We start from the raw sequence: 27,581 nt of genomic DNA on the forward strand, positions 1-27,581 counted from the left end.
TAATTCCATTAAGATAACGTGCCTTAAGGAGTCAGCTTTATGGAAATTGCAAATAGAAATGGTGATTTTCAGGGGATTAGGGAGATGGGAATGGGGAACTAGTGTTTAATGGGGACACATTTCAGTTTGGAAGATTGAAAGAATTCTGGAGATTAAGCTTAATGGAGGGATAATAATGTGAATAAGCTCCTAGCCCTTATTACATTAAAAATGGTTTAAATGGTAAGGTTTTGTTATGCATATTTTACCACAGTCTAAAAAATAGGACTTAAATAGAAGAAAAGGGAACACTCATAGCACATTCTTTGAAATCAGCATTATCCTTATACCATAGCCACAGATGACAAATGCAGGCTGCAGAGTAATATCCCACATGAATATTGATGTGACTATCTCAACAAAAGAGTAGCAAAATCAAATTTTAACAACATATAAAAAGGATTATGCAGCCGGGCACAGGTGTCTCACGCCTGTATCCTAGCTAATCAGGAGGCTGAGATCTGAGGATCGAGGTTCAAAGCCAGCTCGAGCAGGAAAGTCCGTGAGACTCTTATCTCCAATAAACCACTCACAGGGGCCAGCGCCCAGGCCCAGAGTTCAAGCCCCACGACCTACCGAAAAAAAAGGATTATACCTAGTAAACAACCATCCAAAAAGAAAAAAAAGGGTTATGCCCAATAACCAAATGAAATATATCCCAGGGATGTAATTTAAGAAAAGTCAGTCAACATAAAATACCACATTAATAGAATGAGAGGGAAAAACACATGCTCATTTCAGTAGATGGAGAAAATGTATTTGACGAAACTTAGCATCATAATGTATAACACATAGCAAACTATAGAAAGAAGGAAACTTTATCATCATGATAAGGACTTTTTTTTTTGTAGGTTGTGGGTCTTGAACTCTGGGTCTAGATGCTGTCCTGAGCTCTTCAGCTCAACGCTAGTGCTCTACCACTTGAGCCACAGCACCATTTCCAGTTTTCTGGTGGTTTATTGGAGATAAGAGTCTCATGGAGTTTCCTGCTCAGGCTGGCTTTGAATCACAGTGAGACATAAAAAAAAAGAACAGAAAATAAGTCTGGAAAACTTGCAGGAAAATAGGAATTGAGGTTTATTGCTGGTGGGGTTGTAAAAAAATATATACAGCTGCTGATAATATTTAGCAGTTCCTCAAAAATTTAAGCATAAAATTACCATGTGATTTATCAGTTCTACTCCCAGGCCTGTAATCAAGAGAAATGAAAAGAAGCACTTACAAGGAACTTTTATATAAATGTTTACAGACTTCCGTAGTGGATAGAGAACACAGATGTCCATCAGTGGATGGAGACATGTGGTGCGTGCCTGGACTGGAAAGCCTTCAGCCATGAAATGAAATGATGAATGAGCAAATGCTAACCTAGGGAGACCCTCACGAACACTACACTGAGTGAAAGAAGCCAGACAGAAAGGGTCACATATTTTGTGATTCCTTTCATATGAAATATCTAGGAGAAACAGATCCATCTATTTGAAGAATAATCTGATCGTTGCTAGGAGATAAGGGAAGAGAGGAATAGAGAATGATTACTTAATGGGTACAGGATATTTTCTGGGTCTAAAAACCATTTTGAAGCTAGAGATAGGTACATAATACTGTGAACACACTTAAGTGCTACTGAATTGTACATTCTAAAATGTGTCATGTGAATTCAGCTTATAGAAAAATAGAACTCAAGCTATTCACTGCCAGTAGCTAAACTTCTTACTCCAAAATCACTGCTCTCATGGAAGGCCAGCCTAAGGAGGTGGATGATGGTTGTCATAAAGCTAAGGACAGATTAACCTGCATGTCAAGATGTGTCATAGTCAAGAGATTTGGGGGACTGATCTAGGAAAGAGTGGTAGAAATAGAAGGCAGAGGCTTCAGAGAACTAGTGTTGGGATTACATATGTTGGATCAGGAACCGAGAGGATGAGGAGGCCCTGGGATCCCCAGTGTAAAAGAAGTCAATGGGAGGAGCAGGTGTGGTCCAGGGCTGGCCCAAGCCAAGTGACCTCTGCTGTCCAGATAGTTCCACTGTGTTTGGCACTGAGGGTACGCAGGGCAAGAGGACAGGCTGAGGTTTCTGTGTCACCTCTTCTTCTTCCTGTCCTGCAGATGTTGAACCTCTTTGTGGCTGTGATCATGGACAATTTTGAGTACCTCACGCGGGACTCTTCCATCCTAGGGCCTCATCACCTGGACGAGTTCATCCGTGTCTGGGCTGAGTACGACCCAGCTGCGTGGTGAGTGAGCCCTTGGGGATGTGGTCCTCAGAGAGATCCTTTCCCATGATGTTCAGGGCTGGGTGGGCTTTGACATGTTTCCTGTGAACATTCCCTTCAGGCTTCGGTCTGGAATCCAAGAATCTACCCTGTTCTCTGTTGGATGGTGCTGACCATTAAATTCCCTTCAAGTGGTACTTTCCTTTTTGGTCCCTGTGCTTGATGCAGCTCTAAGGCAGATACGTGGTCTTTGAGACTCTGTATGGCCCTCAGAAGGGTACCTTTGCCTCTGGCCAGGAAGGTTTCCAGGGGTCTGTGAGGCTAGTACACGGAGTGTCCTGCCTTTCTTGAAGCCTGTCCTGTGAGGGATGTAGAGGCTGGTGAGGCAGTGTGTGGAGGCAGCATGGCTGGCTGCACACCCCTGTGACACTTGGAGGCTTTAAGAAGAAACATTCTCTTCTTTCTCTGCCATGGGGGACAGAAGCCAATGTGTGCCTCTGTTGCCAGCCCTAGCTGCACATGGTGGGCACTCAATAAGCTTTTATTGAAACCAGAGGAACTACAGGATCCTAAGACCCATTAATTAAGGCGGGAAAGAGTTACTGTGTAACATAAGTGAGATGATTCCTTTCCATAGAGAGGTTTGGGGTCAGAAGGTGAAGTTGTTTAGACTGCTCAGACTTCCAAGTGCTATGTACACCCAGGGCTGAGCTCACATGCCCGAAGGCAGGCAAGCAGAGCAGCAGGAGCTCTCCACCCTCCACCTGTTCATTACTCAGCACTGCATCCACTGCACATTCAGTTGATCATTCTGTCAGCCATTCTCTTACGCATTCCTGTATGTTCTTCATTCACTTGCTCAGTCACTCATTCACTCAATCATTAGTTATTGAGGACAGCTCCCTGCAAGCTGGATGTCGGAGGTGGAGGTGGTGAGGGACCTGGCTGCTACGTAAGACATAGGAATGTTTGTCCCTCACCACAAGTGCATAGAAACTGCTGCGAATGAACACTTGTCATGGATGCCCACTTCCCATGCCCTAGTTGGGGGAGGGGATTTTTCAGCTGAGTGCAGCTCTCGCCTGCCTATGTCTCTCTTGCATGGCTCTGCACCCTACGTTTTGTTGTGGGACTTAGAGAATGTCCTCAGGCTGGATAGTATCAGGCTCTTGGTGGGGGGTGTGGTCAGAGAGACAGGAGGGTGTGGTCAGGCTTCTGGTGGAGAGGCTGGCTAGGCTTCCTCACTATTTCTGCTGGACTGTGAGTCACTCTCCCTCAGCTTCCCTGGCATATCTTTTCCACCATGGTAAGGAAGCTGTCAGCTTGGGTAAGTCCCACTGCCTGGTAGTAGGGACCCAGACCCTAGACACAGGACACAGGCCTTTCTTGTCCAGGCCCACTAGGCCCCTAAAATCTCCTTCTGATATGTATTGAGAGACAGGGAGAGAGAGAAAGAGAGAGAGGGAGACAGAGAGGCAGAGAAAGACAGAGATAGACAGAGACTATATGAATATTGGTATGCTTGTCCTGTGGCTTGAACTCAGAGCCTGAGCACTAAGGCTTGCATTCTACCACTTGGGCCACAGATCTACTTCTGGTTGTGTGTGTGTGTGGTTAATTGGAGATAAGGACTTTCCTGTCTTGGCTGGCTTTGAACTGTGGTCCACAGATCACAGCCTCCTGAGTAGGTATGAGCCACCAGCACCTGGCTTGCATTTTATGTTTTAATGAAAAATTTAGTTCTCTCTCCCCACCCTCTAGTACAGAAGAAACATAGCAGTTATTTATGTTTCCTAGCATATGTGACCATTTTTTTACAGCTCTCAAAAGTGCTGTTATGTTGTTGGAGAGTCTGAGAATGAGTCCACCAATGCGGGCTTAGAGTTTGAAGAAGTGTATTAAGATGTTGCAGAAGCTGACTGGCCAGGGACATAGTGTAGACTCAGGAGCTAACACTGTGACCCCGAGTATCCACACAAGCTAGGCTTATGAAGGCAAAAACTGCAAGCAGGTGCAAGCTGCAAAGTTACAGTAATATGATAACATCAACCTTTTTGAAGCAGGACTTTTACAATGTATTACATTCCTCAGTTCCCAGTGGCAGGTTATTGCATTCCTCAGTTCCCAGTAAGAGGTTACATTCCTGAGTTCCCAGTAAGGGGTTAAATTCCTGACTCAGTTTCCTTGCTTGGCCTAGGGGCATTTTTTTTAAATCCTAAGAGACCCTTACAATGTCTGTTGCATCCCCATCTTTGCCTTGAAATGCCCAAGACTCCACTGGAATGCACAGGCTCAAAGGTATTTCCCTGTGTCTGTGGTTAAGAAGACCAGGCAGGGGTGGGAGCCACTCCACCTGAGGCATGAGTCAGGAGCGCTCTGAGGGTGGTGCTGACACCGAGGCATGGTTTGGAGGCACTGCGAGAGTCATCCTGAGGCTGTGGCCTGAGGAGTTGCTGTGTTTCAGGAACACTTAAAATGTTGTAGAAACAGATACTTTAAAGGACATGGTTGTTTTAAAGGCCAGTAAGAGGAATCCGTATTCACTTGAATTTTTATGAACTGCATATCTAGGTCTTACAGCCAGTTATGAGTAAGAACAGAAATATGGTGTGCAGCAAGTGGCTTTCTGTGTAGTGAGGTCTAAGATGGTTTTCCAGTTCCAGGTTTTAGAATCCAGGGACCTTGAGAGATACAGGATGTCAGGATATAGAAAAAGTGCTTGTTGAATTCACTGAAGACCAGAAGACTTGCCTGAGTAGCACATGCCAAGGCCACAAAAGACTAATGAGCTAGCAATGCTGATAGACCTGTGAACAACAGCTGCACACGTCTGTTCCTGTGAGCGGTGAGGTTGAGGCTAGCTCCCCTTTGACTGCCTAAGGAGATGAAGGCCTAGCAGTGCTAGTACACTTTGGATCTGGGTCCCATGTCCTAGATGGGACATGGGCAGAGCAGATGCCCCCTCAAGTCTGATAGTAGTTTGCATGAAGATACAGGTCTGTAGTCTATTTACCAAGTGACTTGGATATCTCATTCTGGGGGGTGGGGGAGAACTTCACAACCATAAAAAACTTTGTCAAACTCCCCAACATTTGTGTCTATGTATGTGTGCCCACATGTCTGTGCATATGTACACAAACACACGTGTGCATGTGTATATGCATGGGTACATCTATGTTGAGAACCTGTGTGTATGCTGTGCATGAGTACATGCTGTATGTGCATACATCAGAGTGGGAGCACACTCTACATGCATGGGCACCCACACAGACACACGAATGCATGTGTATATGTGTGGGTACATCTGTGTTGAGAGCCCGTGTGTATATTGTGCATATGTACATGGTACATGTGCATACATCAGAGTGGGAACACACTCTACATGCATGGGCACCCACACAGACACACAAATGCATGTGTATATGTGTGTGTACATCTGTGTTGATAGCTGGTGTGTATATTGTGCATATGTACATGGTACATGTGCACACATGTGTCTGCATATGTGCACAGACACCTGTATGCATGTGCATATGTGTGGGTACATCTGTGTTGAGCCTTGTGTATACTGTGCATGTATAAATACTGGATGTGCAGAGTGGGAACACATTCTAATCTATGTACACATACGTGGCTATGCATATGTGCACAGACACACAAGTGCATGTGCATATGTGTGGGTACATCTGTGTTGAGCCTTGCGTAAGCTGTGCATGTGTCCATGCTGTATGTGCATACATGAGAGTGGGACCACACTCTAGATGCATGCGCACTACACACATGTACATTTTATGCAAATTACTATGTGTGTGCATGTATATGCATATGAGGGAACTGCCTGTTTATGCATGCTTACGTGTGTGTGTGCTGTGTGCATGTGTGAGTTCTATGTATATGTTTATACACATGCCAGTGTGTGTACATGTCATATGTGCATTGGGTGTACATGTGCAAGGCTGTGTGTACTATGGGAAGCTAGGAAGATATGAATCTGTGGATGTTTGGGAGCCTTTCCCCAGCCTTCCTTTTGTTGCTGTCAAATGCACTTTTTATGGTAAAGTGTGCGCAGAAACTCAAAAGGAGGATCACAATCACATCTCTTCATATGTCCCATAAGCATTTCCTGAGCAGCTGCTGTGTGCTGGGGCCATGGTCAGGAGTGAAGCAGGCACAGGCATGTTCTCTGAGCACTTGCTTTGAAAGGGGATGGTAGAGTGGCTGTCACTTGAGTCTGGGGACATTTCTGAAGGACAGATGGCTTGACATCTGGCATACACTCAAGGAGGCAAAATGGGGTGAGTGCTAAAGAATGCTGGGAATAGTAAGTCCTGAAGTGAGGGGAAAGCTAGGCTGGTTGTTAGCTGGAGTGACTCTGTTACAAAGTTGGCTAAAATAAGGCTAGGAGAGACTGAGAAAGGCCCTGAAATTTGGGTTAAGCACATAGCTTTGATTGTGTTTGACAGTAGGAGGTTGAATCAGAGAGTTATGATAGCCTGCCCATGCTTTTCTTCTGTTGGCATTTAATGAATTTGTTGGGCAGGGTAGTCATGAGGTTCAAGGGCTTCATGTACCCAGCCCCTTTAGGAAGGTCCCCAGGGTTCAACAATGTTGGCAGGTACAGTGAGTGAATTTAACATGATTTGGATCTGATTGGACTGAGGAGGGAGCAGCATTGGAGGGAGAAGAATCAGAGGTACCCTCAAGGGTGCTCGCTCTGGGAGGAGTATGTCCTTAGCTAAAAAGAATGTGTTCTAGGGTGGGAGTCTGCTGTGTCTAGGGAGGCGCACAGACACACATAGATGTATACCTCTGAGGTGGTTGTGATGGAAATGAACAGGCTATATTAGGGCGTGAAGAAGTCAGAGTTGGAGGAAGTGTCATGGAGAGGGGCTTCTGGCACTGAAGGGGCGAGAGAAGGGGCTGAAGAGAATGAGCATGGGCCAGCCCAGATATGCCATCTTGCCCGGCGTGGGACCCATGGGTGCAGATGTGTGTTCTGTGTGACAGAATGTCTTCTGTCTACCTTGGAGCTGCCATGCTTTCTGGGAAGCACCAGATAGATCCCTATAACCAGCAGAGAGCAACCTGTATAGCTGCACCCCTCACCTCCACTACCATGGCTGCTCAAGGCACATCTTCCCATCGCAGGCTGGGCGGGGAGTGGGATGGGTTCCACCGTGCCTTGTTGCCATAACCTGTAACATTTCCTTTCCAGTTGCCGGATTCATTATAAGGATATGTACAGTTTGTTGCGTTGTATTGCGCCACCCGTTGGCTTAGGGAAGAACTGCCCTCGTAGGTTGGCCTACAAGGTTTGCAACTTCAGAGCCTCCATCTGACATACTTCCTTGCCCGAATCGCAAACACTGCACACACTCCCTGCCTGGTTTGGGAATGACAACACCTCACCTCTCCTCTGCCCTGCCATGCCCCGCATTCCGGCCTCCTGGATGCTTTGGTTCCCTGTCTAATCTCCCCGGACCCTTGTAGCTGGCTGGGGGAAGGCAGCCTTTGGGACAGTGCACAGGGAGCTTTCTGGCCTGGCTGTATCAGCCAGCACCAGTTGACTGGGTGGGTGCTGGAGGCCAGGTCCAGCCTGCACCAAGAGAACAGTGGCTGCACTCAGCTTTCCTGCAGGCTCTGGTGGGTGGGCTGATGGTCAGCAGGTCAGAGGTGAAGGCCCCAAGGAGGGGCACATGTGCACAAATAAACCAGGAGTGGCTGCCCTTCTGGGTCAGAGAAGGTTTCTGAATCCCTGGGAAAGGAGAAAGTAGAGGCAGAGTGGACTAAGAAAAGAGGGGCCCCCTGTTTCAGCTCTGGATTGAACTGCTCAGCCCAGCAGAGTTGCCCCTGGTCTGGAACTATGTGCTGAGGGCACAGTCTGGGCAGGTCTGCCTGCCAGGGAAAGGCTGGGCCTGAACTTGCTATGTCTCTGAGACCGAAGCCCATAGGAAGGTACACTGGGGTAGTGCAGCTGCTCTGCTTGGGAAACACTCACTGGCCCCAGAGACTTCCCTGGGTCCCAGGTCCCACAGGAGGCATCTCCCACCTATTGGGCCCCAACCGGTCCTATCAGAGGCGTGAGAGTGGCACCAGGCCATACCCACCCAGCTCCTCCCCTCCCTGCAGTCTCCTTCCCATCCAGCCCTGACCCCAGCAGCAGCCCTGCCCTGGGCTGGCCTCGGGCGTCTCTGGGCTTGGAGCAGGACTTGCCCTATGGTCAAGTTCAGCTCTATAGCCTCTGGGCTCCCTCTTTAGTTTTCTTGTCTGTTGTACATTTTCCTCCACTTTAGCCTTTGCCTTACTTGGAATCAAATCTGACCATTAAGACAGATGATGATGCTGCCTTGGTTCTCAGCAGAAGCCCCATCTCCACAGAACTTGGCCAGAGCTTCTTACACGGTGGAACAGTTCTGGTCTGATTTGGCCTTATCTGTGGCTCTAAAAGAGTAAAAGCAGTAAAAATATAACCCAAAGCCGCTCCGATGCAGCCCTTCCTCACCCCTCCATGTTCATTAGCTCAGACGTCACCCCTGCCCGCTGTCCCGCGTGGGGCTGGAGTGAGGAGGTGAGGATGGGGGTGGGGGCAAGCAGGGGTCAAGTCAAGCAGAGCGTCCCTCATCTTACCAGTTTCAATTTTGGGCATTTAACCGACACTTTGGTTAACTGGATCTGTTTTCTTGTCTGCTTCCTCCCCTGCCCGCTCCCTGCTCTGCCCCTCCTGCCGTGGGCCTCTCCTGTGGACCACCCCTCTGTGCCTGCCTCTGGGATGGGCTTCCAGTGGGCGCATCAGTTACAATGACATGTTTGAGATGCTGAAACACATGTCTCCACCTCTGGGGCTGGGGAAGAAATGCCCGGCTCGAGTTGCATACAAGGTAGACCCTGTCCCTGCACCGTCCCTGCTCCCCATCCAGGAGCTGTCTGCAGTCTGCAGTCTGCAGTGCCCTCCTGGGCCGTGCAAAGCTCACAGGGTGCTTGTGGGCGCTCAGCTGCTTGTCTGTACCTGGCTGCCTGGCTGCCGCTGTCTTCTCCACCTTGCCTCCTGCTCCCATCCCAGGCAGAGGAACATGTCTGCCCTGGGCCCTGGGGCCTTGTCTAGTGCTCCCCACTGCTGATGCCCCTCCGAGGCTCAGGAAGATGGAGCTAGAGCACGACCCTCCCCCTTGCCCTTTCTCCTTCCCTTTCTTCCTAGGAATGAGGGGACAGAACCAGGTGGTTTATTTACTAATTTTTTTGATAGAGGTTATTTTATTCTGTACCCTTAGGCCCTGGCATGGGGTAGAGTTTCAGGTCCTCAGCGCCCGGCCCTGCCCTGCAGGGAGGCCTGGACCCCTGTGCTGCTCCTCCCCCTGCTCTTCCCCAAGCACAGGCAGCACAGAGGGGCTTGGCTTGGCCGTAGTCTCTAAGGACTTCCTGGGCTCCATGGTGGGAAGGAGACATTTGCAATGAGAAAGAGGAGGTATCAGGGAGATACTTCATGTCACTTCTAGGGTGACAGAGGCCCCTTCAGGAGGGGAATGGCTTAGGGTACTAGGAGTCACAGGTGGCTGAGCTTTAAGGAAGTGGGTAAACTTAGGAACACCTCCAGGCACCCCTGCTGGAGGCGTGGCAGGTTATAGGGCCCAGCCCTAAGCCTGCTCCCCTGCAGCACCACCTGCAGTCCTTACATCCAGCCCCCCCCCCCCCCCCCCCACACACACACACCTTGGCCTGTCCTGGTCTCTACTACTCTCCAGAAAACAGGGCCAACTGTCTTTGCCAGAGAGAGCTTTCTCCCAGTTTCCTCTTGTGTACTGTGTGCCCCCTGCCCATATGGGCTTTGTCTGTGACCCTCCCCCCTTCTAGGTCTTCATGTTACTGGTTCAGTATAGTCTGTGGGAGCAGAGCAGCTCTCCCAGCCGCACAGAGATGCCTCTGGGGTTTTCTGCCCTTCCCCGCCCCTGACTTGCATGTCTGTTATGCCTGCTGAAGGCCCTGCATGCAAGGCTGTGGCCATGTCCCCTGGAGGGAGAGCTCTGTCCACACGACACTTGGAACATGCATGCAGGACTGTAAGGTCCTTCCCATGCTGGCTGATCCTGAGTTCTGGATAGGATTCAGCTTGGGGACTGGTTGGACTGGGGAGCTGGGGAAGGCCAAGGAGATGCTCAAGGAGATGCCTGTTTTCCTTGGCTTTACTGCTCTGTTTCTGTGAAGTTCCTAGCCCTTTAGGGCTTGGGCGGCCCAGGTGAGAGGTTGGTAAGTGCAGCCTCGAGTGCCCTGGATGGAGCTCCCCCTCCTAGAAGACATGTGCTTGATCCCTGTCACTCCCATCCCAAGTCCCTTCCCTAGGAGAGGAGTTCCCAGCCCCTCTGCACTGCCATCGGTGCTGGTCTGCAGTTCATGCTCTGGAAAGCAGGCCTTTCCTGAGGTGCAGCACAGGTGGTGGGTGAGGCCTTGGCCCTGTGGCTGGGTGTGCCGAGTGGGGCCTTGCCAGCATTCAGAGGACAAAGTCTGGCTCCCATTCTCAGCATTCCTGTACTTCTCCTCCCCTCAGGCCCATGTCACATTGAAGACATAGGCTTGTATGTGGCCCTCTTAGACAAATGGCCCAGGGCTATCCTGCCAGGATGCCAGGCCCAAGACAGAACTCCCTTTTCTGGTTCTCTCTTCTTGTGCAGAAGACAGAGAGTTATGGTGCTTCTGGGGCTTCATTTGGACAGCCAAGTGCTCATAGATGCATCTGAGATCTTTTTCCTCCTCAAGGCCTCATAATTTCTCAGACCCTGGAACTCTGGGAAGCTGCTGGCTCTTGTCTGGAATGCATGGTGCAGATATACACCTGTTTCTAGATGTCCTGTCCTCCAAAATTGAAGAGAAAAAATTGGCCGTTTGATGGAAGATGGTACCAGTGTACTCTCCAACAGCCCATGCTGCTCCTGTTGGAGCTGGAGGCCTGTGTAGTCGTTCTGTCTGTTCTGGTCCTTCCTACTGGAAGGATGAAAGGAGGTTGTCTCTAATGCTTTCCTTACTGCTTTGGGTGATATGGTTTCCACCGTCAAGTGGCATGAGCATGTCTTCCCAGCCCCCTGGCTGGGTCGGCGGGGGGTGGGAGGGAACGGGTGCAATCTCACAGGGTCTGAACTGTGCTAGAATGTCTCTCTTCAGGGATCTTCCACTGGAGCTTGAACTCAGAGTAGCCTTCTTGGCCACCATCCCTTGTCCAGATCACCCATCTGCAGGTGGAGGAGGTCAGGTCACCAGAGTTACAGGATGGGTCCCTCCCTCTTTTCTGTGGGCTAACCCAGAAGTCTCCACCTTAGCAAGGCCACATACCCTTATTTTGTCCACAGTCATTGATTAAACAGAGGTCCCTTGGCTGAGGATGTTCCTGGTCTTCCAGAGGGATCTAGGCTGCTGCCTTGGACAGGCCTTGCCCTGTATTTCTGTTCTTCTGCAGCCAGGAGAATCCTCAGCTTAGATGAGGTAGGCTTAGAGGAGAGTGAATGCTGGCAAAACTCCCATCCACCCAGCCTTGCTTGGCCCTGGCACTCGCAAGGACTACCCTCAGGAGGCCCAGTCCAGTCACTGCAATCCTGGGGTACGGGGAGACACATGTACATGGCCCTGATCTCCTCCCACTTGTCCCCAGCGCCTGGTCCGCATGAATATGCCCATCTCCAATGAGGACATGACGGTGCACTTCACGTCCACGTTGATGGCCCTCATCCGGACTGCCCTGGAGATCAAACTGGCCCCAGGTAAGGGGGTGGCCTGGAGGAGGGGGAGATTATCCAATCAGTCCAGAGTGAGCTCAAGGCCAACCTTGAACACACACACACACACACACACACACACACACACACACAACCTTGAACACACACACACACACACACAGAGCCAGGCCCTGTTTCAAGATAAAACAATGGGAAACAAAACAAAAGGAGAGTGGACCCAGGCAGATGTGCCTGGAGGAGGGTGAGGGGCGGGGGGGCTGGCTTTGTGTGGAGGGCAGGTGTGCCAAGTGCCTGCTCTGGCCTCTGCTGGCTTTAGTGCTGACGGCCATCAATATTATAATGACTCTCTCTTTAGTGAAGAGACAAGCCCAATGAAGTGGGGTCACTCCACCCATGTTACTCAGAACTAGTTAGTGGAGGAGCCAGAATTCAGCTCACCACGATCCCCTAGGCCATATATACCTTCTGTTTCCACCGCCTTCTCCTACCCAGAGAAAGTAGGAGCTACCAAGGGGCCCCGAGTCCCAGCACATCCCTCGTGTTTCCACCGCCTTCTCCTACCCAGAGAAAGTAGGAGCTACCGAGGGGCCCCAAGTCCCAGCACATCCCTCGTCTCTGCCCCCTGAAGCTTGGCCACTGGCCCCCGTGTAGGAGTGGGCTGCTCCCCTTTGCACTCCCAGCCCAGTTTCACCATTTTCCGGATGCCACCTGCGGCTCCCACCCTTTCTCTTGCCCTATTGATTTTCCCTCTGCTGGGTTTCTTGTATCAATATGCGAATGCATTACTATGTTTCTTTTCTTAAAAAATTCCACACAAGCAAGTCCAACAATTTAGAAGAAATGGAAGAATTTCTTAAAGAGGTTTTGAGAATAGATGCCACAATATCCCTCCATATAGATAAACTCTATTAGATAAACTAAGCCTTCCAGAAAGAAAATCCCAGGTCTAGATGGATGGAATTCTACAAAACATTTAGTATTATCAGAGAATATTTCCCAACCTACTTGAAATGAGCTTTACACCGATACAAAAAACAAAGATCTGACAAGAAACTAAAGCTTCAAGGCTGCTGGTAGCTCATGCCTGTAATCCTAGCTACTCAGGAAGTTTAGATTGGAGGGTCACAGTTCAAAACCAGCCTGAAGGCTAGGAATATGGCTTGGTGGTAGAGTGCTTGCCTCACATGCATGAAGACCTGGGTTCATTTCCTCAGTACCACATAAACAGAAAAAGCCACCCTGTGGCTCAAGTGGTAGAGTGCTAGTCTTGAGCAAAAAAAAAAAGAAGCTCCGGCACAGTTCTCAGGCCTTGAGGTCAAGCGTCAGGACTGGCAAAACAAAAACAAAACAAAAAAGTCTGTGAAACTCTTATCTCCACTAAATTACCAAAAAGCCAGAAGTGGAATTGTGGTTCAAGAGGTAAAACAGTAGCTTTGAGCAAAAGAAGGAAAGAAGCAAGGAAGGAAGGGAGCGAAGGAGGGAGGGAAGGAAAGAAGGAAAAGAAAGAAACCTTCAGACCAAATCAGCCTCATGAACATAGACACAAAAATCTTCACCCCAATTTCAGGTAGCTGAATCTAGTTATACATAAAAGAAGTCAACACAGGATGGCACTGTTGGAATGTATCCCAGAATTGTAGGGCTGATTCAGTGTTTGTAGATCAGTATAGCTTATCATATAAAACAGTAGAACGATATGATGTCTCATCAGGTACAGAGAGAAAGCATTGACAAAATCTAGCATTCGCCGGGTACAGGTGGCTCACACCTGTAATCCTAGCTACTCAGGAGGCTGAGATCTCAGGATCGTGGTTCAAAGCCAGCCTGGGCAGGAAAGTCCGTGAAACTCTTATCTCCAATAAACCACCAGAAAACCGGAAGTGGTGCTGTAGCTCAAGTGGTAGAGCACTAGCCTTGAGTTGAAGAGCTGAGGGACAGCGCTCAGGCCCAGAGTTCAAGGCCCATGACCGACCAAAAAAAAAAAAAAATCTAGCGTACATTTATGCTAAGAAATTTCTAGGGCTGGTCATGGTGGCTCATGTCTGTAATTCCAGCTACTTGAGAAAAAGGGATGGGAGTATTGCAGTGTTAAAGCCAGCTCCAGCAAAAAATTAGTGATACCCTATCTCAAAAACAAACTAGGCATTGTTATTTATGCCTATAATTTCAGCTAGATGGGAGGTAGAGAGAGGAAGGTCACCATTCAAGGTGGTCAAAAACTGTTCAAGACTCTGTGTGAAAAATAACTAAAGCAAAATGGGCTCACTAGCAAGCCCAAGGGCCTGAGCACCATATTCAGTTGCTCCTCCACCCCACCCCCAGAAAAGAAAAATCTTCTGTTGTTGTTGTCAGTTTTTGGGGGGGATTGACTCAGGGCCTGGGCACTGTCTCTGAGCTCTTCTGCTCAAGGCTAGTACTCTATCACTTTGAGCCACAGTGCCACTTTTGGTTTTCAGATGATTAATCGGAGATAAGGATGTTAGATTATTTGGACTTTGCCAGAAAACCATGCAGACATCCAGGTACAGAGAACAAAGAAAGGTTTATTACTGGGAAAGGGGGCTGACAAGACTCCTCACAAGGGAAGAATGAGAAGAAGCACCTGCTATTGTCTGGGGTGACCTACATAACCTAGGAGGTCTAGAAGGGGCTAGGAGGTGGAGACCCTGGTGTGGACGTGTGGGCCAGGGGCTTCATCATGGCAGACTAGGATTTATGGCTGCTGCCCAAATAGTAGACAAGGGTCCTGTAGCTGCCCAGGCCTGAAGGTCACTCTAAGGGGCTCTTGTTGCCTTCTATAGTGGTAGCTGCCCCAGAGAAGTGCCATCCCAAGGTAAAGGGGGCTGGAGGCTGATGATTTACTACCTTTACTACATGGGCCGAATGGAACGTGCTAAGCTGTAGAGAAGGGAAGGAGTGGACTAAGTTATTGGAAGGGAGCACATTTCACTAACAAAGGGTCTCATGGACTTTCCTGCCCGGGTTGGCTTTGAACTGTGATCCTCAGGTCTTAGCCTCCTGAGTATCTAGAATTACAGGTGTGAGCCACCAGTGCCCAACTGTCCAAAAAAAAAAAAAAATACTTCCTATGTAACTAGGAAGTAAATGTTCTCTGTCACATTGTCTCATAGGTATAATAAAGAGTATCTATGAACAAATTAGTTGGCCATGCACTGGTGGCTCATGCCTGTACTCTTAGGTACTCAGGGGACTGAGACCTGGAAGATCTGAAGCCAGCCTGGGAAGAAAAGACCAAAAGATTCCATCTTTAAAATAACCAGCAAAATGCAGGGCTGATAGTGTAGCTCACGTGGTAGAATGCCAGCTGTTCAATCCAGCTATACAAGCATGAGCCCCTGAGTTAAAGCCCAGCTACCAGCAACAAAACCAAACAACATCTATAGTTAATATAATTGGCAAAGAAAAGCAGCCTCCTTTCTGCCGAGGACAAGAACAAGCAAATATGGTGGCTGTTACCATTTTACTCAGTTCCTATCTCCTGTAATAGGGTGAAAAAAAGAAATAAGAACAAGAAATGCAAGCATCTTTCTTCCTGATTGATCCGATTACCCGTCTCAAAAATTCCAGTCACAGTTTAAAGGTATTGAAACTACTAAGTGTAACAAGGTCACAGTATACAAGGTCAGTGCACAAAGGCAATTGCATTTGTGTAATAATAACTAACAATGGAAATTGAAAGGAAAGTTCTATTAGGATAGCAGCACAATCATAAAATATTCCAGTATTGTTAGGTATCTAAAAAACTCACATCCAAGGTTTATGGTGTGAACTTGAAAACATCAAGAGGAATTGCGGAAGGCCTCAGTAAATCAAGTGCTCTGTTACGTTCATTGACTGGAGGATTCAGTGTTGCCAAGATATTCATTGTCCCTACCCGAACATGAGGACCGGTCATCCCAGTATTGGAAATCTCAACAGATTTTTTGGTAGTAGTTTGCAGATCAATTCTAAAAGTTATATAGAAATGCAAACAAACTTGAATAATGGTTTTGAAAAAGAAGAAAAAAGCTGGAAAACTCATTCTCCTTGAGTTAAAAAGGCTTTTTTTTTTTTTTTTGGTTTGGTTATTACTAGTAAGGTTTGAACTTAGGGTCTAGCACTGACTCCACTGCATGCTGGGCTAGTGCTCTATCACTAGAGCCATACCTCAAGCCCTTCCTTATTTTTTTTTTTTTTATTATAAAGATACTATACAGAGGGTTACAGTTACATGAGTGAGGTAATGAGTACACTTCCTCTTGAACATTGTTACCCCCTCCATTGTTTTCTCCCTACCATCCCCTCCCTCCCTCCCTTCCCCGAGGTTCTTTTTTTTTTTTTTTTGATTGTGATTAAGTGATTACATAATTTCAAAGTCACAAGTTCATTCTGACTTTCCTGGAGCAAATTGTCTATCACAGTCTGTAATATATAACAGTGTTCACATGTTATATACCATATTTGTGATCAGCAGCATGGGGATATTTAGTAGTGGTTCAACCAGATGAGCGGGAGTTCTTTGTTTCTTAAGTCCTGTTAGTTTTGTCGTATCACCTAACATTTTGGATTTAGCATCCACTTATCAGGGAGACCATGTACCGTTTGTCTCTTCGTTCTTGGCTTACCTCGCTCAACATGATTCCTTCTAGCTCCATCCATTTCCCTGCAAATGCCATTATTTTGTCATTTCTAATGTCAAGCCCTTCCTTTTGTTGGTTGTTTTGAAATAGGGTCTCATAGATTTTTCTGCCCCGGCTGGCTTTGAACTACAATCCCTAAATCTCAGGCTTCTGAGTAGCTAGGATTACAGGAATAAGCTACTGGTGCTGGGATTTGAAAGGGTAGAAATACAGAATGAAAGAATAGAATAGATAACCACACTCATATGGTCAATTGATTTTCAACAAAGTAGAAAAGGTAATTAATAGAGAAAAAAATCATTCCTAACAAATTGTACTGGAAAACTTAGACAGCCAAATGCAAAAGGAAAACAACAACAAAAAAATCTTGATTCAAACTTATTCTACTCAAGCTGCCACCTGGGAAATCCAAGATCAAGATGCTGACAAGGTAGATTTTGGTTTGAGACAACTTCTGGTGGCTGGTAGGTGCTGTTTCTTTCTGTGTCCCCTCATGGCCTTTCCTCTGAGAGCATCAGGTGAGGGAGGGGGCAGTGAGATCTCTGGTGTCTTCTCATAGGTATTAGTTTTATGGATTAAGCTACCTTCATGATCTCCTAGGCCTTATCTCCTAAATTGGTCACACTGCAGTTAAGGGTACTGCAAACCAATTTTCTGGGAACATAGTTCAATTCATATAAATACTTTGTGCCAACCAAGTATAGCTCCCACAATTCAATCCATAGGACATATTTTCACCTTCTATGAAACTTAACTTGAAATGGATCATGAACATAAGGTACAATTTAAAATTATAAAACCTTTAGAAGAGAACTCAAAAGGAAAATGTTAAAACTTTGGCTTAGGTAGCCTTGCTTCCCTCCTTCCCTCCTTTCCTTCCCTTCCCTTCCTTCCTTCCTTCCTTCCTTTTCTTCCCTCCCTCCCTCCCTCCCTCCCTCCCTCCCTCCCTCCCTCCCTCCCTTCCTTCCTTCCTTCCTTCCTTCCTTCCTTCCTTCCTTCCCTTCCCTTCCCTTCCTTTCCCTCCCTCCCTCCCTTCTTTCCTTCCTTCCTTCCTTCCTTCCCTCCTTCTCTCCCTCCCTCCCCCCTCCCCTTCCCTCCTTCCCTGTCTGCCTCTATCCTACGAAGGTATAAACTCAGAGCCTTATGCTTGCTAGGTAGGCACTTAACTATTTGAGCCGGTTCAGTTATTTTTCAGATATGGTCTTTTGTTTTGTTCTCTTGGGGCTTGTATCAGATAGTGATCCTCTTACCTGTGGCCTCCCAGGTGACGGAGATTACAGACATTCACCAAAATGCTAAAATCTAGGGCAACTGGGATTCTTTCTCTGTTCATTGTGGTAATACCAAATGGTACAGTTTCTTTGCCAAACAGTTTGCTGTTGCTTATATGGACCGGCCTTTCCATCTGGGAAATGAGAGAGAGAAAGAGAGAGAGAGAGAGAGAGAGAGAGAAAGAGTGTATGTGTGTATAGTCCTACATGCAAACCTTTGTGCTTTTATTTATTTATTACATTCCATACTGTAAATAGTTCTCATGCCCATCACCTACTGATGGGTAAACTGTTGGGTTGATATGGTGAATCAGTACTCAGAAATAAAATGAAAACTCTGCTGATGAAAACATCATGGATGAGTCCCAAACACAAAATGTGCAGTGAGGGAATTCAGACTTGAAGCTGATATGTGGTGTGACACTGTTGGTGCAATTTTGTGGAAGTTACAAAGCTGCACAAACGGAAGCAGGCCAGTGACTGCCTGGCTGGGAGCAGGCAGGGGTAGGGGGATGGGAACGAGGCACACGCCCCACATCTAGCGTAGGAGAATGTGTATGTTTGCCGGAAGTTGTGGACTGGTATAAAATAGGTGTATTTTACTGTATGTGAGTTATGCCTTAATAAACCTGGTGTCAAAGAATATTAAGTCATGCTGTTTTGCTTCATTGGCTTCCTGGTTGGGAATGTCCTGTATGCACCCTTTTCCTCCTCCCAGCACATGGCTTTCCTGGCTCTAGGGACCATCCCCTGCATGGCCTTTGCACTTGCTGGTCCCTTTTGCCTTGCACGTGTGTCCCTTTCCTTGTGAGAGTCTGGGTGCCCTGTCCCAAACTGAAGCCTCTTAAGATTCCTCTCCCTTCTATACTTGCTTTTCCCATCTTTAGCACTTTTCACTGTCCAACTTACTGGATTTCTTTTTAAGTTCTTGCTACTGTAGTAGTGAAAACTGTAGAAGGATAGTTTTTAGGTTGTATTTATCCTGTCACCTAGAACAGTGCCTGACATCTATGGGTGCTCAGTAAACACTCTTGACGGCATGGGTGACTGATGGAAATGCTACCTTGTCACTTCTACATTCCCAGTGGCACGCCCTGCCACCCACAGCACACATCTCGCAGTGCCCACAGGGGTGCACACGTGCATCCACGCCAAGCCTGCACACGTGCACACACACACGTCAGCTGCATATTTTCCATGCTGACTCTGCAGAAAGAGGTCTGACCAGCCTCCACACAGGTGTTCCTTCTCTCAGAACTCTCCTCCCAGCACTGGCTCCACTCTGTTCTTCCTACTTGTGTCTCCCCTGCCTGCCCCAGCTCTGCCTGAATGAGGAGCTCCAGGATTGCTCCTAATGTCGTCTTCCTTCCTCTCATCCTGGCTAGCTGGGACACAGCAGCACCAGTGTGATGCAGAGCTGAGGAAGGAGATCTCCTCTGTGTGGGCCCATCTACCCCAGAAGACCTTAGACTTACTGGTACCTCCCCACAAGCGTAAGTTGTTACCATGTTCTCTATTGCTGGGGTGAGAGGAGGTCAGGGGGAGGTGGTATGTAAGCACCTTGTCTACAGAGGGAGGCTTCTACCACACCCTTGACAGGGACCTGGGTGGCCGTGGGACCATGGAAATGGTAGGGTCCTCCTAGTAGAGAAAGTAAGGTAGGAACCCTAGTCAGGGCCCCTCCTAGGCATACATCAGTCTCACACAGGGGCCTCAGAGATACTTAACGCTGGACAGGCACATAGACAGGCAGTGCCACTTTGGAAGAGTCCATGTGTGGGATGAGGGAGAGGAGGTGCCTTCCCACCCTCGTCTTCTGGGGCTTCCCTGGGTCTTTCTGTTCTAACCCTCTCCTCTGGCTTCTCTGCCTGCTCTCCTCTCCCGTACTTCTGGGTCCTCTCTGCCTGCTCTCCTTTCCTGTACTCTGGGTCCTCTCTACCTTCCCCCCTCCCCTCTCCTCCCCCCCTCCCCTCCCCTCCCCTCTCCTTTCCTCTTCTTCCCTCCCCTCCCCTCCCCTCCCCTCCCCTCTCCTCTCCGCCTGCTCTCCTCTCTAGCTGACGAGATGACAGTGGGGAAAGTCTACGCAGCTCTGATGATATTCGATTTCTACAAACAGAACAAAACCACCAGAGACCAGATTCACCAAGCTCCCGGAGGCCTATCCCAGGTACGTGGTCTTGGTGGGCAGGGGTGGGAGACCCACCTCCTTCCCGGGTCTATCCAGACTACTCTCTATCAGCTCCTTGCCTGATGATGTCAGGGAGCACTGGAGAGCTGATTTTCATGGGTAGAAGAGACTCTGGGAGATGTTGCACTTTCTTTGGGGGATGGAGGAATATGTTGAGAAATCTCTGAGAAGAATCTGTTGTCCCTGCATACAGGCAGAAAGCAAAGAGACCGGCATCAAGAGCTTGATGTCCTTGTCACACTGCCCGTGGCTGGCACCATCTCACCTGTGTCTTCAGTGACCACATGGCAGCTCTGTCTTGAAAATTTGTAGATGCACAGAACTTGCAGGGCTGTTTACATATCCCTGGTGGACAATTCCACACCCTGGTGGTGTTCTACACCCTATCCCTGGGAAGACCCAGTCAGCTGCAGTTCCCACAGCCTGGAGTCCCAGCCTACTCAACCTGGAGCTCAGCGCTAAGGCTGAGATGAATGTCATGCTTTACCACCTGTGATCAATCCGAGCCTGATCGTGTAGGTAGGGAAACTGAGGCTCTGAAAGGTGAAAGCTTTCATGAAGTCATGAGGAAGCCAAAGAAGAGATATTGTAAGGGGCCCCGCCCTGCCTACTCTAGGGGAGACATGGTATTGCAGGAATGGCAAGGGCCCCCCGCTCTGCACTAGACTTTGGCCTCTGTCACTTGTGCTGTGCCAAGGGCATACTTGGGGTCTATCAGGGGCTGGCCCCCAACCTTAGAACTATTCCCCTCCGTATATCCCGTTGCAGATGGGCCCTGTGTCCCTGTTCCACCCTCTGAAGGCCACCCTGGAGCAGGCACAGCCGGCTGTGCTCCGAGGAGCTCGGGTTTTCCTTCGGCAGAAGAGTGCCACTTCCCTCAGCAATGGTGGTGCTATGTGAGTGCTGGGTACAGTGGTCAGTGGGGAGGGACCCAAAGTCAGTAGATATAAGATGTCCACGCTCACAACCTGGCCGGCTCTCACTGCCTTTGGGCCTGTAGCGAAAACGCAGGGGTACCCGAAGGGTGTCGAGCCCTCTGAGGGTAGGACCCCCAGTCCCATCCAGCGCCAGGGACTGGCCCCACATGGAGCCAGCACCTAACTCACTTATGGGCTATCCCCATGCTCACTGTGATGCCTGGGAGCTGGTGAGGATTGTGGGTGGACTTGGAGAGTATCTTCTATAATGTCAAGTGGGTAGGTGGGAGTAAGCTAGCAGAGACACACCACTGTGTGCACCTCTCTCAGCTTTGTTCAGTCAGTAGCTGGTGGTGTTCCCATCTTGAGCCCTCACCATTTTTGCTCAAGGCTTGTTTACAGTCCGCTCTTCTGTCAGAGACATTTTCCTCCAGATTTTCCCATTTTGGTATTGATTCTTGAGGCTGTTGCATTTCTTAGACAAATTTGTGAGGTCCTTTTGTTTTACTTAACTCGTGGCACAATATTGCTTGGCGAAGAGCCACCCAAACTCCAGAAATATAAACAGTGATCGTCTTTCTCACTGAGGGTGGTAGATAGGTCCTGGGTAGGGTTGGCCCCACACAGGGAGGGCCCTTTCAGCTTTCCTTGACAGCTGTGGCTCCTGGATGGGACATAGAAAGGCCTTTCCCTATCAGTTTGTTTCAGGGGATCACCACCTTATGAAGGTCCCAAAATGGCAGACACCCAAGACTCAGACTCTGTTTGGGTCTCTGCTCCTGCAGCACCTATCATCTGGAGTATTGCATAAGCAGGTCCAGGCTCAAGTTGAGGGCAGTGACAATACAAAGGAGAACCCAAAAGTTTTCCCAGTTGGGGAAACCCTGCTAAAGCTGGTCTCTTAGAGCCCAAAACCACCCTCAATTCCAGTGAATGTGTGTTTGATTGTGAGGTTTGTGTATGTAAGACATAATTTTGTGCTAGTATTTGTTTGTGTTGGAGAGAATGTATGGTGTCTCTTTATTGATCTGAATCAGGCTTTTTATTTTTTTATTATTTTTTTTGGTCATGGGCTTGAACTCTGGGCCTAGGCTCTGTCCCTCAGCTCTTCAGCTCAAGGCGAGTGCTCTACCACTTGAGCCACTGAGCCACTTCCAGTTTTCTGAGCAGTCTATTGGAGATAAGAGTTTCACGGACTTTCCTGCCTGGGCTGGCTTTGAACCGTGATCCTGAGATCTCAGCCTCCTGAGTAGCTAAGATTACAGGTGTGAGCCACGGGCACCCAGCTGAATCAGGCTTTCATGAGGCAAATGGGTTTGGTTACATTTCTGATTTTAGTTTCTGTAAAAAGCCCTAACTCCTCCATCAGAGGTTAGAGAACACCTGGTCACAGTGGAGGTCGAATCTCCCTGCTCTTAGAAGGACTGCCCACACTGCAGGGCCTAGCCCAGCTGTCTTGTTAGTGCCAGCCTTGCCCTCCCCACACAGAACATTAAAGGGAGATACATGGATACATGCAGCAGTTTGGGAAGACAAAGATTGATTCTTCTCAGAATGCCCAGCAGAGGTGGGGCTGCCCTTCCACCTCTGCACACACCACCATGGTCAGAAGTGTGGACTGTTCAGGCTGATGGGCCTCATGCTAAGCTGAGTATGTACGATCAGTGCTACTAAACCTGTGCAAATACAGGTGCAGTCATTGTGAATCAGCTAACTGGCAGAGGCAGTAATGTTTGGGACAAGACTGATCACCATCGATAGGCATAGCCAGGGGACAGGAAGATAGTGTGTGTGTGGCCTGACACCAGAGCAGATATGGGAAGAGTGTGGGTCAGGGTGGTAACAAGGATTCTGCAGCTCCTCCTGGAAGCTCTGGGAAAGAAATGCAGAAGGACCCCACAGTCAGTGTCTCCTATATGTTGGCAAAGCAGGGTCTTCTCAGCGATATTGCCCATTCATCCAAGCTTACTGCATGATCTTTTCCCTTTCACCATAGTCCTATGTGACAGGGTTGATCCCAGTACCCATTTCACAAACGAAACTTGGAAAGGTTGAGGAATGTGGCAGATGTGCTCAGACCAGGAAGCAACAGGACAGCCCTTCCCTTTGAGGGCTCTCTCCCTTTGGAGTTGTGCCCACCCAGGATGCATACTGGGAGCATGCCCTTTGATGTGCCTCGGCTTGGGCCCAGTATATGTCATGCATACTGGGACTCCAGTGCTTGATAATAGGGTGGGCAGCACAGATTCCCAGTAGGGCATTCTGCAGCTTGGGTCTCTGACCTTGTAGACTATCCCTCTCTCTCCTAGACAAACCCAAGAGACTGGCATCAAGGAGTCCTTGTCCTGGGGCACTCAGAGGACCCAGGACACGCTCTATGAGGCCAGGGCCCCCCTGGAGCGTGGCCACTCAGCAGAGATTCCTGTGGGTCAGGCAGGAGCACTGGTAAGTCCTCCCTAGAGGAGTGAGTGTCAGGAGGGGTTGGGTTCCGAGGCTGGGTGAGGCTGGGTGGTTCTGTGCGGTGTGACTAGAAGGCTGTTATCCTCTAGGCTGTGGATGTCCAGATGCAGAATATGGCGCTGAGGGGCCCTGATGGGGAGCCCCAACCTGGGCTGGAGAGCCAAGGCCGAGCCGCTTCCATGCCCCGCCTGGCAGCAGAAACTCAGGTGGGTAGGCTTAAAAGGTTCAAGGCATGGGGAAGGGGTTGGCAGCATGACATGTATATCCTGAGTGAGGAGACTCAGGAGCGTGGAGAAGTGGGCACCCCCTGGGCAGACTCCCTGGCCGGAGGCCCTGCGGGCAGCCAATGCAGCCTAGACACCGTCTGCCTCTGCAGGCTCTTGGGACATGGGTGAGCATTTGTGTTCTCAGCCATCTGGAGATCCACACAGGGACTTGATTCCCAAGGTTCTTCATTCACAGCTCTGCTTTCTTTTCTTTAGTTCTATGACCCCTTAGCTCTGGCCCATTCAACTCTAGTGTTCCCAGCGTGCGTTGCCAGGCACTGCCGTTCCCTTGCTCTTTGGTCTCCCAGCTCTGTTGTTCCTCAGCTGTGTCCCCACAGCTCTGCGGTCCCCGTCACTTCTTTCCCTAGGATTCGACTCTGTGAACCATGCCTTAGTCCACTTTCTGCTCTTTGAGGCTGTGGGATTACCCTCCTTGTCTGGTCACTGTCTCTGGGCTTCCTTTCCTTCCCTGGACCCCATGAAGTTGTTCTTCTTCTGAGATATGTTTGACTAAGAATGAGGTCTAAAAGCACTTGAGAATAAACCCCTTCCCTAGGTCACTGGGTGTGCTCTGGGCCCCCTCCCCACTTCTGGTGCCACAGAGGTGCTGCAGGCCAGCCTTGGCCCTGGGAGCTCATGGCCTGCTGGAGCCTGTTTATTTTCCCTCCGCTTTGTGCCCACTTCTTCGTTATGCCTTCGGGTTGTGGACATTTAGGATGCACTTTATTCTCCTCCTTATCTTCTATTCCCTACTTTGCAGTATCCCTGTTTTCATGGCTGTGGCCTTCCATGCCTGACCTCTCCTCGATGTCCTTACTTCTTGTCTTTTGCTTTTTCCCTACTTCCAGCCTTGTGGCCTCTGCCCCGTGGCGCCTGCCTTGGTGCTGCAGGCTGGTGGCCACAGACTGGGCAGCTTCCTGTGACATGCCTCCTCGACACGCAGGTGACTGAGCTCCACAGACACCTGTCACAGGGCAGCATCACGGTTCAGCCCCTCAGAGAGCTCAAGGCTCTCTGGAAAGTTGTAGGTCCCCCCGGCTTTCCCCAGGCAGGCAGGCAGCCCTTCCTGGCAGGCTGGGGTCCTCCTCACAGGGTTAGCAGCCGGCCCCCAGCAGGCCTTCTCAGGGGCGATGTCCCAGCTGGGGACTTTGTGGCCCAGACCTGATTTCTTTAAATGGCCCTACCCTGCTCTGTGAACCTTCATGATTGCCTTCCCCTACTCCTTGATGGTTCCTCAGGCCTACTCTGGCCCTTTCCTTTTGTCCACAGCCTGCCCCTGATGCCAGCCCTATGAAGCGCTCCATCTCCACACTGGCCCAGCGCCCCCATGGGGCTCACCTCTGCAATGCTGCCCTGGACCGTCCTCCCCCCAGCCAGGCAACACATCATCACCACCACCGCTGCCACCGTCGCAGGGACAAGAAACAGAGGTCCCTGGAAAAGGGGCCTAGCCTCTCTGTGGACATAGAGGGCGGTGCGTGTGGAGGGCCTGGGGAGCTTCCTGAGGGGTTATGCCTTGAGTTAGGGCTGTGGTGGGGGATCTAGGCATCTTCCTTGGCTCATGAGCCCATGACCCTCAAACCTACCCAGAGCAGAAAGAGTGGTCCTAGGCCGGGGTCCAGGCTGCCTCCTCCCTGTCCCTCCAGCACTGTGAAGTCTTCCCTGGTACTCAAGGGACCCAGTGGGTCTATAACTGGGAGGGTCTGTAGCCGGTGGGTCTGTAACTGGGGTCTCTTTCCTGCACTGGCTGTGGCTGAGCTGACTTCTCTTCCCTGGCCAGCACCAAACAGCACTGCCGGGCCAGGCCTGCCTGCAGGAGAAGGACCTACAGGCTGCCGGCGGGAGCGGGAGCGGAAGCAGGAGCGGGGCAGGTCCCAGGAGCGCAGACAGCCTTCATCTTCTTCTTCAGAAAAGCAGCGTTTCTACTCCTGCGACCGCTTTGGGAGTCGGGAGCCTCCACAGCCCAAGCCCTCCCTCAGCAGCCACCCCACATCTCCAACAGCAGGGCTGGGCACAGGCCCCCCCCCACAGGTAACCAGGCTGTGCCTGCCCGAGTCAGCTCTCTTCCTCCAGGCCTCCCCGCGCCCCTTCAGCCTGAGGTCTAAGCAGCTACTTCCCCTTGCGCCCCAGCCCAGACAGCCTCCTTGCCTGGCTGCTACGTCCCCCAGATGGCTGCCTGAAGCCTCACCACGGTCTTGTACACTCTTTTATTTCCTTTCCTGACTGGGCGTCTGGCCTTTGAGCTGCTTTTTCCTTTGCCCCTGTGCCAGCCATTGCCCTGCCTCTCAGCCCCCAGCTTCTCCCTTAGGACGAATGCCCCCCGCGTCCTGTGTGCTCTGTGTGGTGTTCGGTTTGATGTGTTATTTCCGTTTCATCTTCTGTTCCCTTTCACATAGGGCAGTGGCCCAGTTAATGGGAGCCCTTCACTGTCAACATCTGGTGCTAGCACTCCGGGCCGAGGTGGGCGGAGGCAGCTCCCGCAAACCCCTCTGACCCCTCGCCCCAGCATCACCTACAAGACGGCCAACTCCTCGCCGGTCCACTTTGCTGGGGCTCAGAGTGGCCTCCCAGCCTTCTCCCCAGGCCGGCTCAGCCGCGGCCTTTCTGAACACAACGCCTTGCTCCAGAGAGAGCCGCTGAGCCAGCCCTTGGCTCCTGGCTCTCGCATCAGCTCAGACCCTTCCCTGGGCCAGCGTCTGGACAGCGAGGCCTCTGCCCACACTCTGCCTGAGGACACGCTCACCTTCGAGGAGGCGGTGGCTACCAACTCAGGCCGGTCCTCGAGGACTTCCTACGTGTCCTCCCTGACCTCCCAGTCCCACCCTCTCCGCCGTGTGCCCAATGGCTACCACTGCACTTTGGGACTCAGCGCTGGTGTCCGGGCACGGCACAGCTACCACCACCCTGACCAAGACCACTGGTGCTAGCTGCACCGTGACTGCCCACACACGTGCTCACCGCGGGCATGGGCTCCAGTTGATGAGTTTTATCATCCATGCTGGGCTCTGGGGCTGCAGCCCTGGGAGGAGGTATCTTGCCTCGTGGCCTCCATGGTGGAGGCTCCTGCTCCACTCCTCTCCTCTTCCCTCCCTCTTCTTTTACATTGGATGGACTAATAAAACCCTTTCTTAGAGGGATATGACTCTCTATCCCCCTGTGTGCTGCCTTCCTGGGTCTCATGCCACCCATCAGATCCTAAGCAGGTGGTGGCTGAGTTGAGACAGACCCAGTGAGCTCATATCCCATATCATGGCCGCCAGCATCTGGGCTGGGTGCTTCAAAGTTTTAGTTGGTGGTTTGAGTCTCATGGGACACATCATTGATCCGGATGTGTAGTACAGAGAGCAGAGTGTGCCTGGAAGCAAGGAAGGGGGCCCAGCGGTGGCCTGGTGGTGCCTGAAGGCATCACAGTGATCACGTGTCCATGGTTGCTCTTAGCACCGAACAGCAAATGTACATAGAAATCAATGCATTTGAGGCTCTGTCTTTCCCAACACTTGCTGCTCCAACAGGGACCAAATCTGGAGAATGTTCTTGTGCTTGATTCTGGTTTTTAATCACAACATCTTTCACTCTTTGTCGTTTCTATATACTTGATCTAGAAAAAGATAAAATAAGAAAAACGGGGAAAGAAATGTTCACATAAAATTTCAGAATCAACCTGTAGGAAGGTCTCTTCGTTGCATTTGACTTGTGGGAGATACTACTGTGTGGACCGCCCCCCAGGTGGGTCCCTTGTTGATCCCAGTTCCTGCTGCTTGACAAAGTGCCTGACCTCTGGCTCCTGAGCATCTGTGAGGGTGGAGGCCTCGTGAACTTAGTCGAGAGCTGCAGCCTGTGAGTGCTGGCTAGCATCCAGCAGCACCGC

General features: G+C 50.0%; 1 protein-coding gene across 1 annotated transcript in view; it reads left to right on the top strand.

Annotated features, from left to right (window-relative positions):
* The window catches only part of Cacna1b (calcium voltage-gated channel subunit alpha1 B), a gene marked incomplete at its 5' end in the record, with an annotated part of 135,773 nt that extends 108,911 nt beyond the window's left edge, over window positions 1-26,862 (top strand). Inside the window, 11 exons of the mRNA XM_042671639.1 lie at window positions 2,146-2,273; window positions 9,034-9,130; window positions 11,887-11,995; window positions 19,268-19,375; window positions 19,937-20,049; window positions 20,839-20,966; window positions 23,297-23,432; window positions 23,537-23,653; window positions 24,983-25,187; window positions 25,494-25,744; window positions 26,110-26,862. Coding sequence (XP_042527573.1) covers window positions 2,146-2,273; window positions 9,034-9,130; window positions 11,887-11,995; window positions 19,268-19,375; window positions 19,937-20,049; window positions 20,839-20,966; window positions 23,297-23,432; window positions 23,537-23,653; window positions 24,983-25,187; window positions 25,494-25,744; window positions 26,110-26,640 — 1,923 coding nt within the window. The remainder of the gene's footprint in view (window positions 1-2,145; window positions 2,274-9,033; window positions 9,131-11,886; window positions 11,996-19,267; window positions 19,376-19,936; window positions 20,050-20,838; window positions 20,967-23,296; window positions 23,433-23,536; window positions 23,654-24,982; window positions 25,188-25,493; window positions 25,745-26,109) is intronic.
* Window positions 26,863-27,581: the final 719 nt, after the last annotated feature.

This window comes from Dipodomys spectabilis, unplaced genomic scaffold, assembly GCF_019054845.1.
Source record: "Dipodomys spectabilis isolate Male_0828 unplaced genomic scaffold, ASM1905484v1 ptg000650l, whole genome shotgun sequence".
NCBI classification, from domain to species: domain Eukaryota; kingdom Metazoa; phylum Chordata; class Mammalia; order Rodentia; family Heteromyidae; genus Dipodomys; species Dipodomys spectabilis.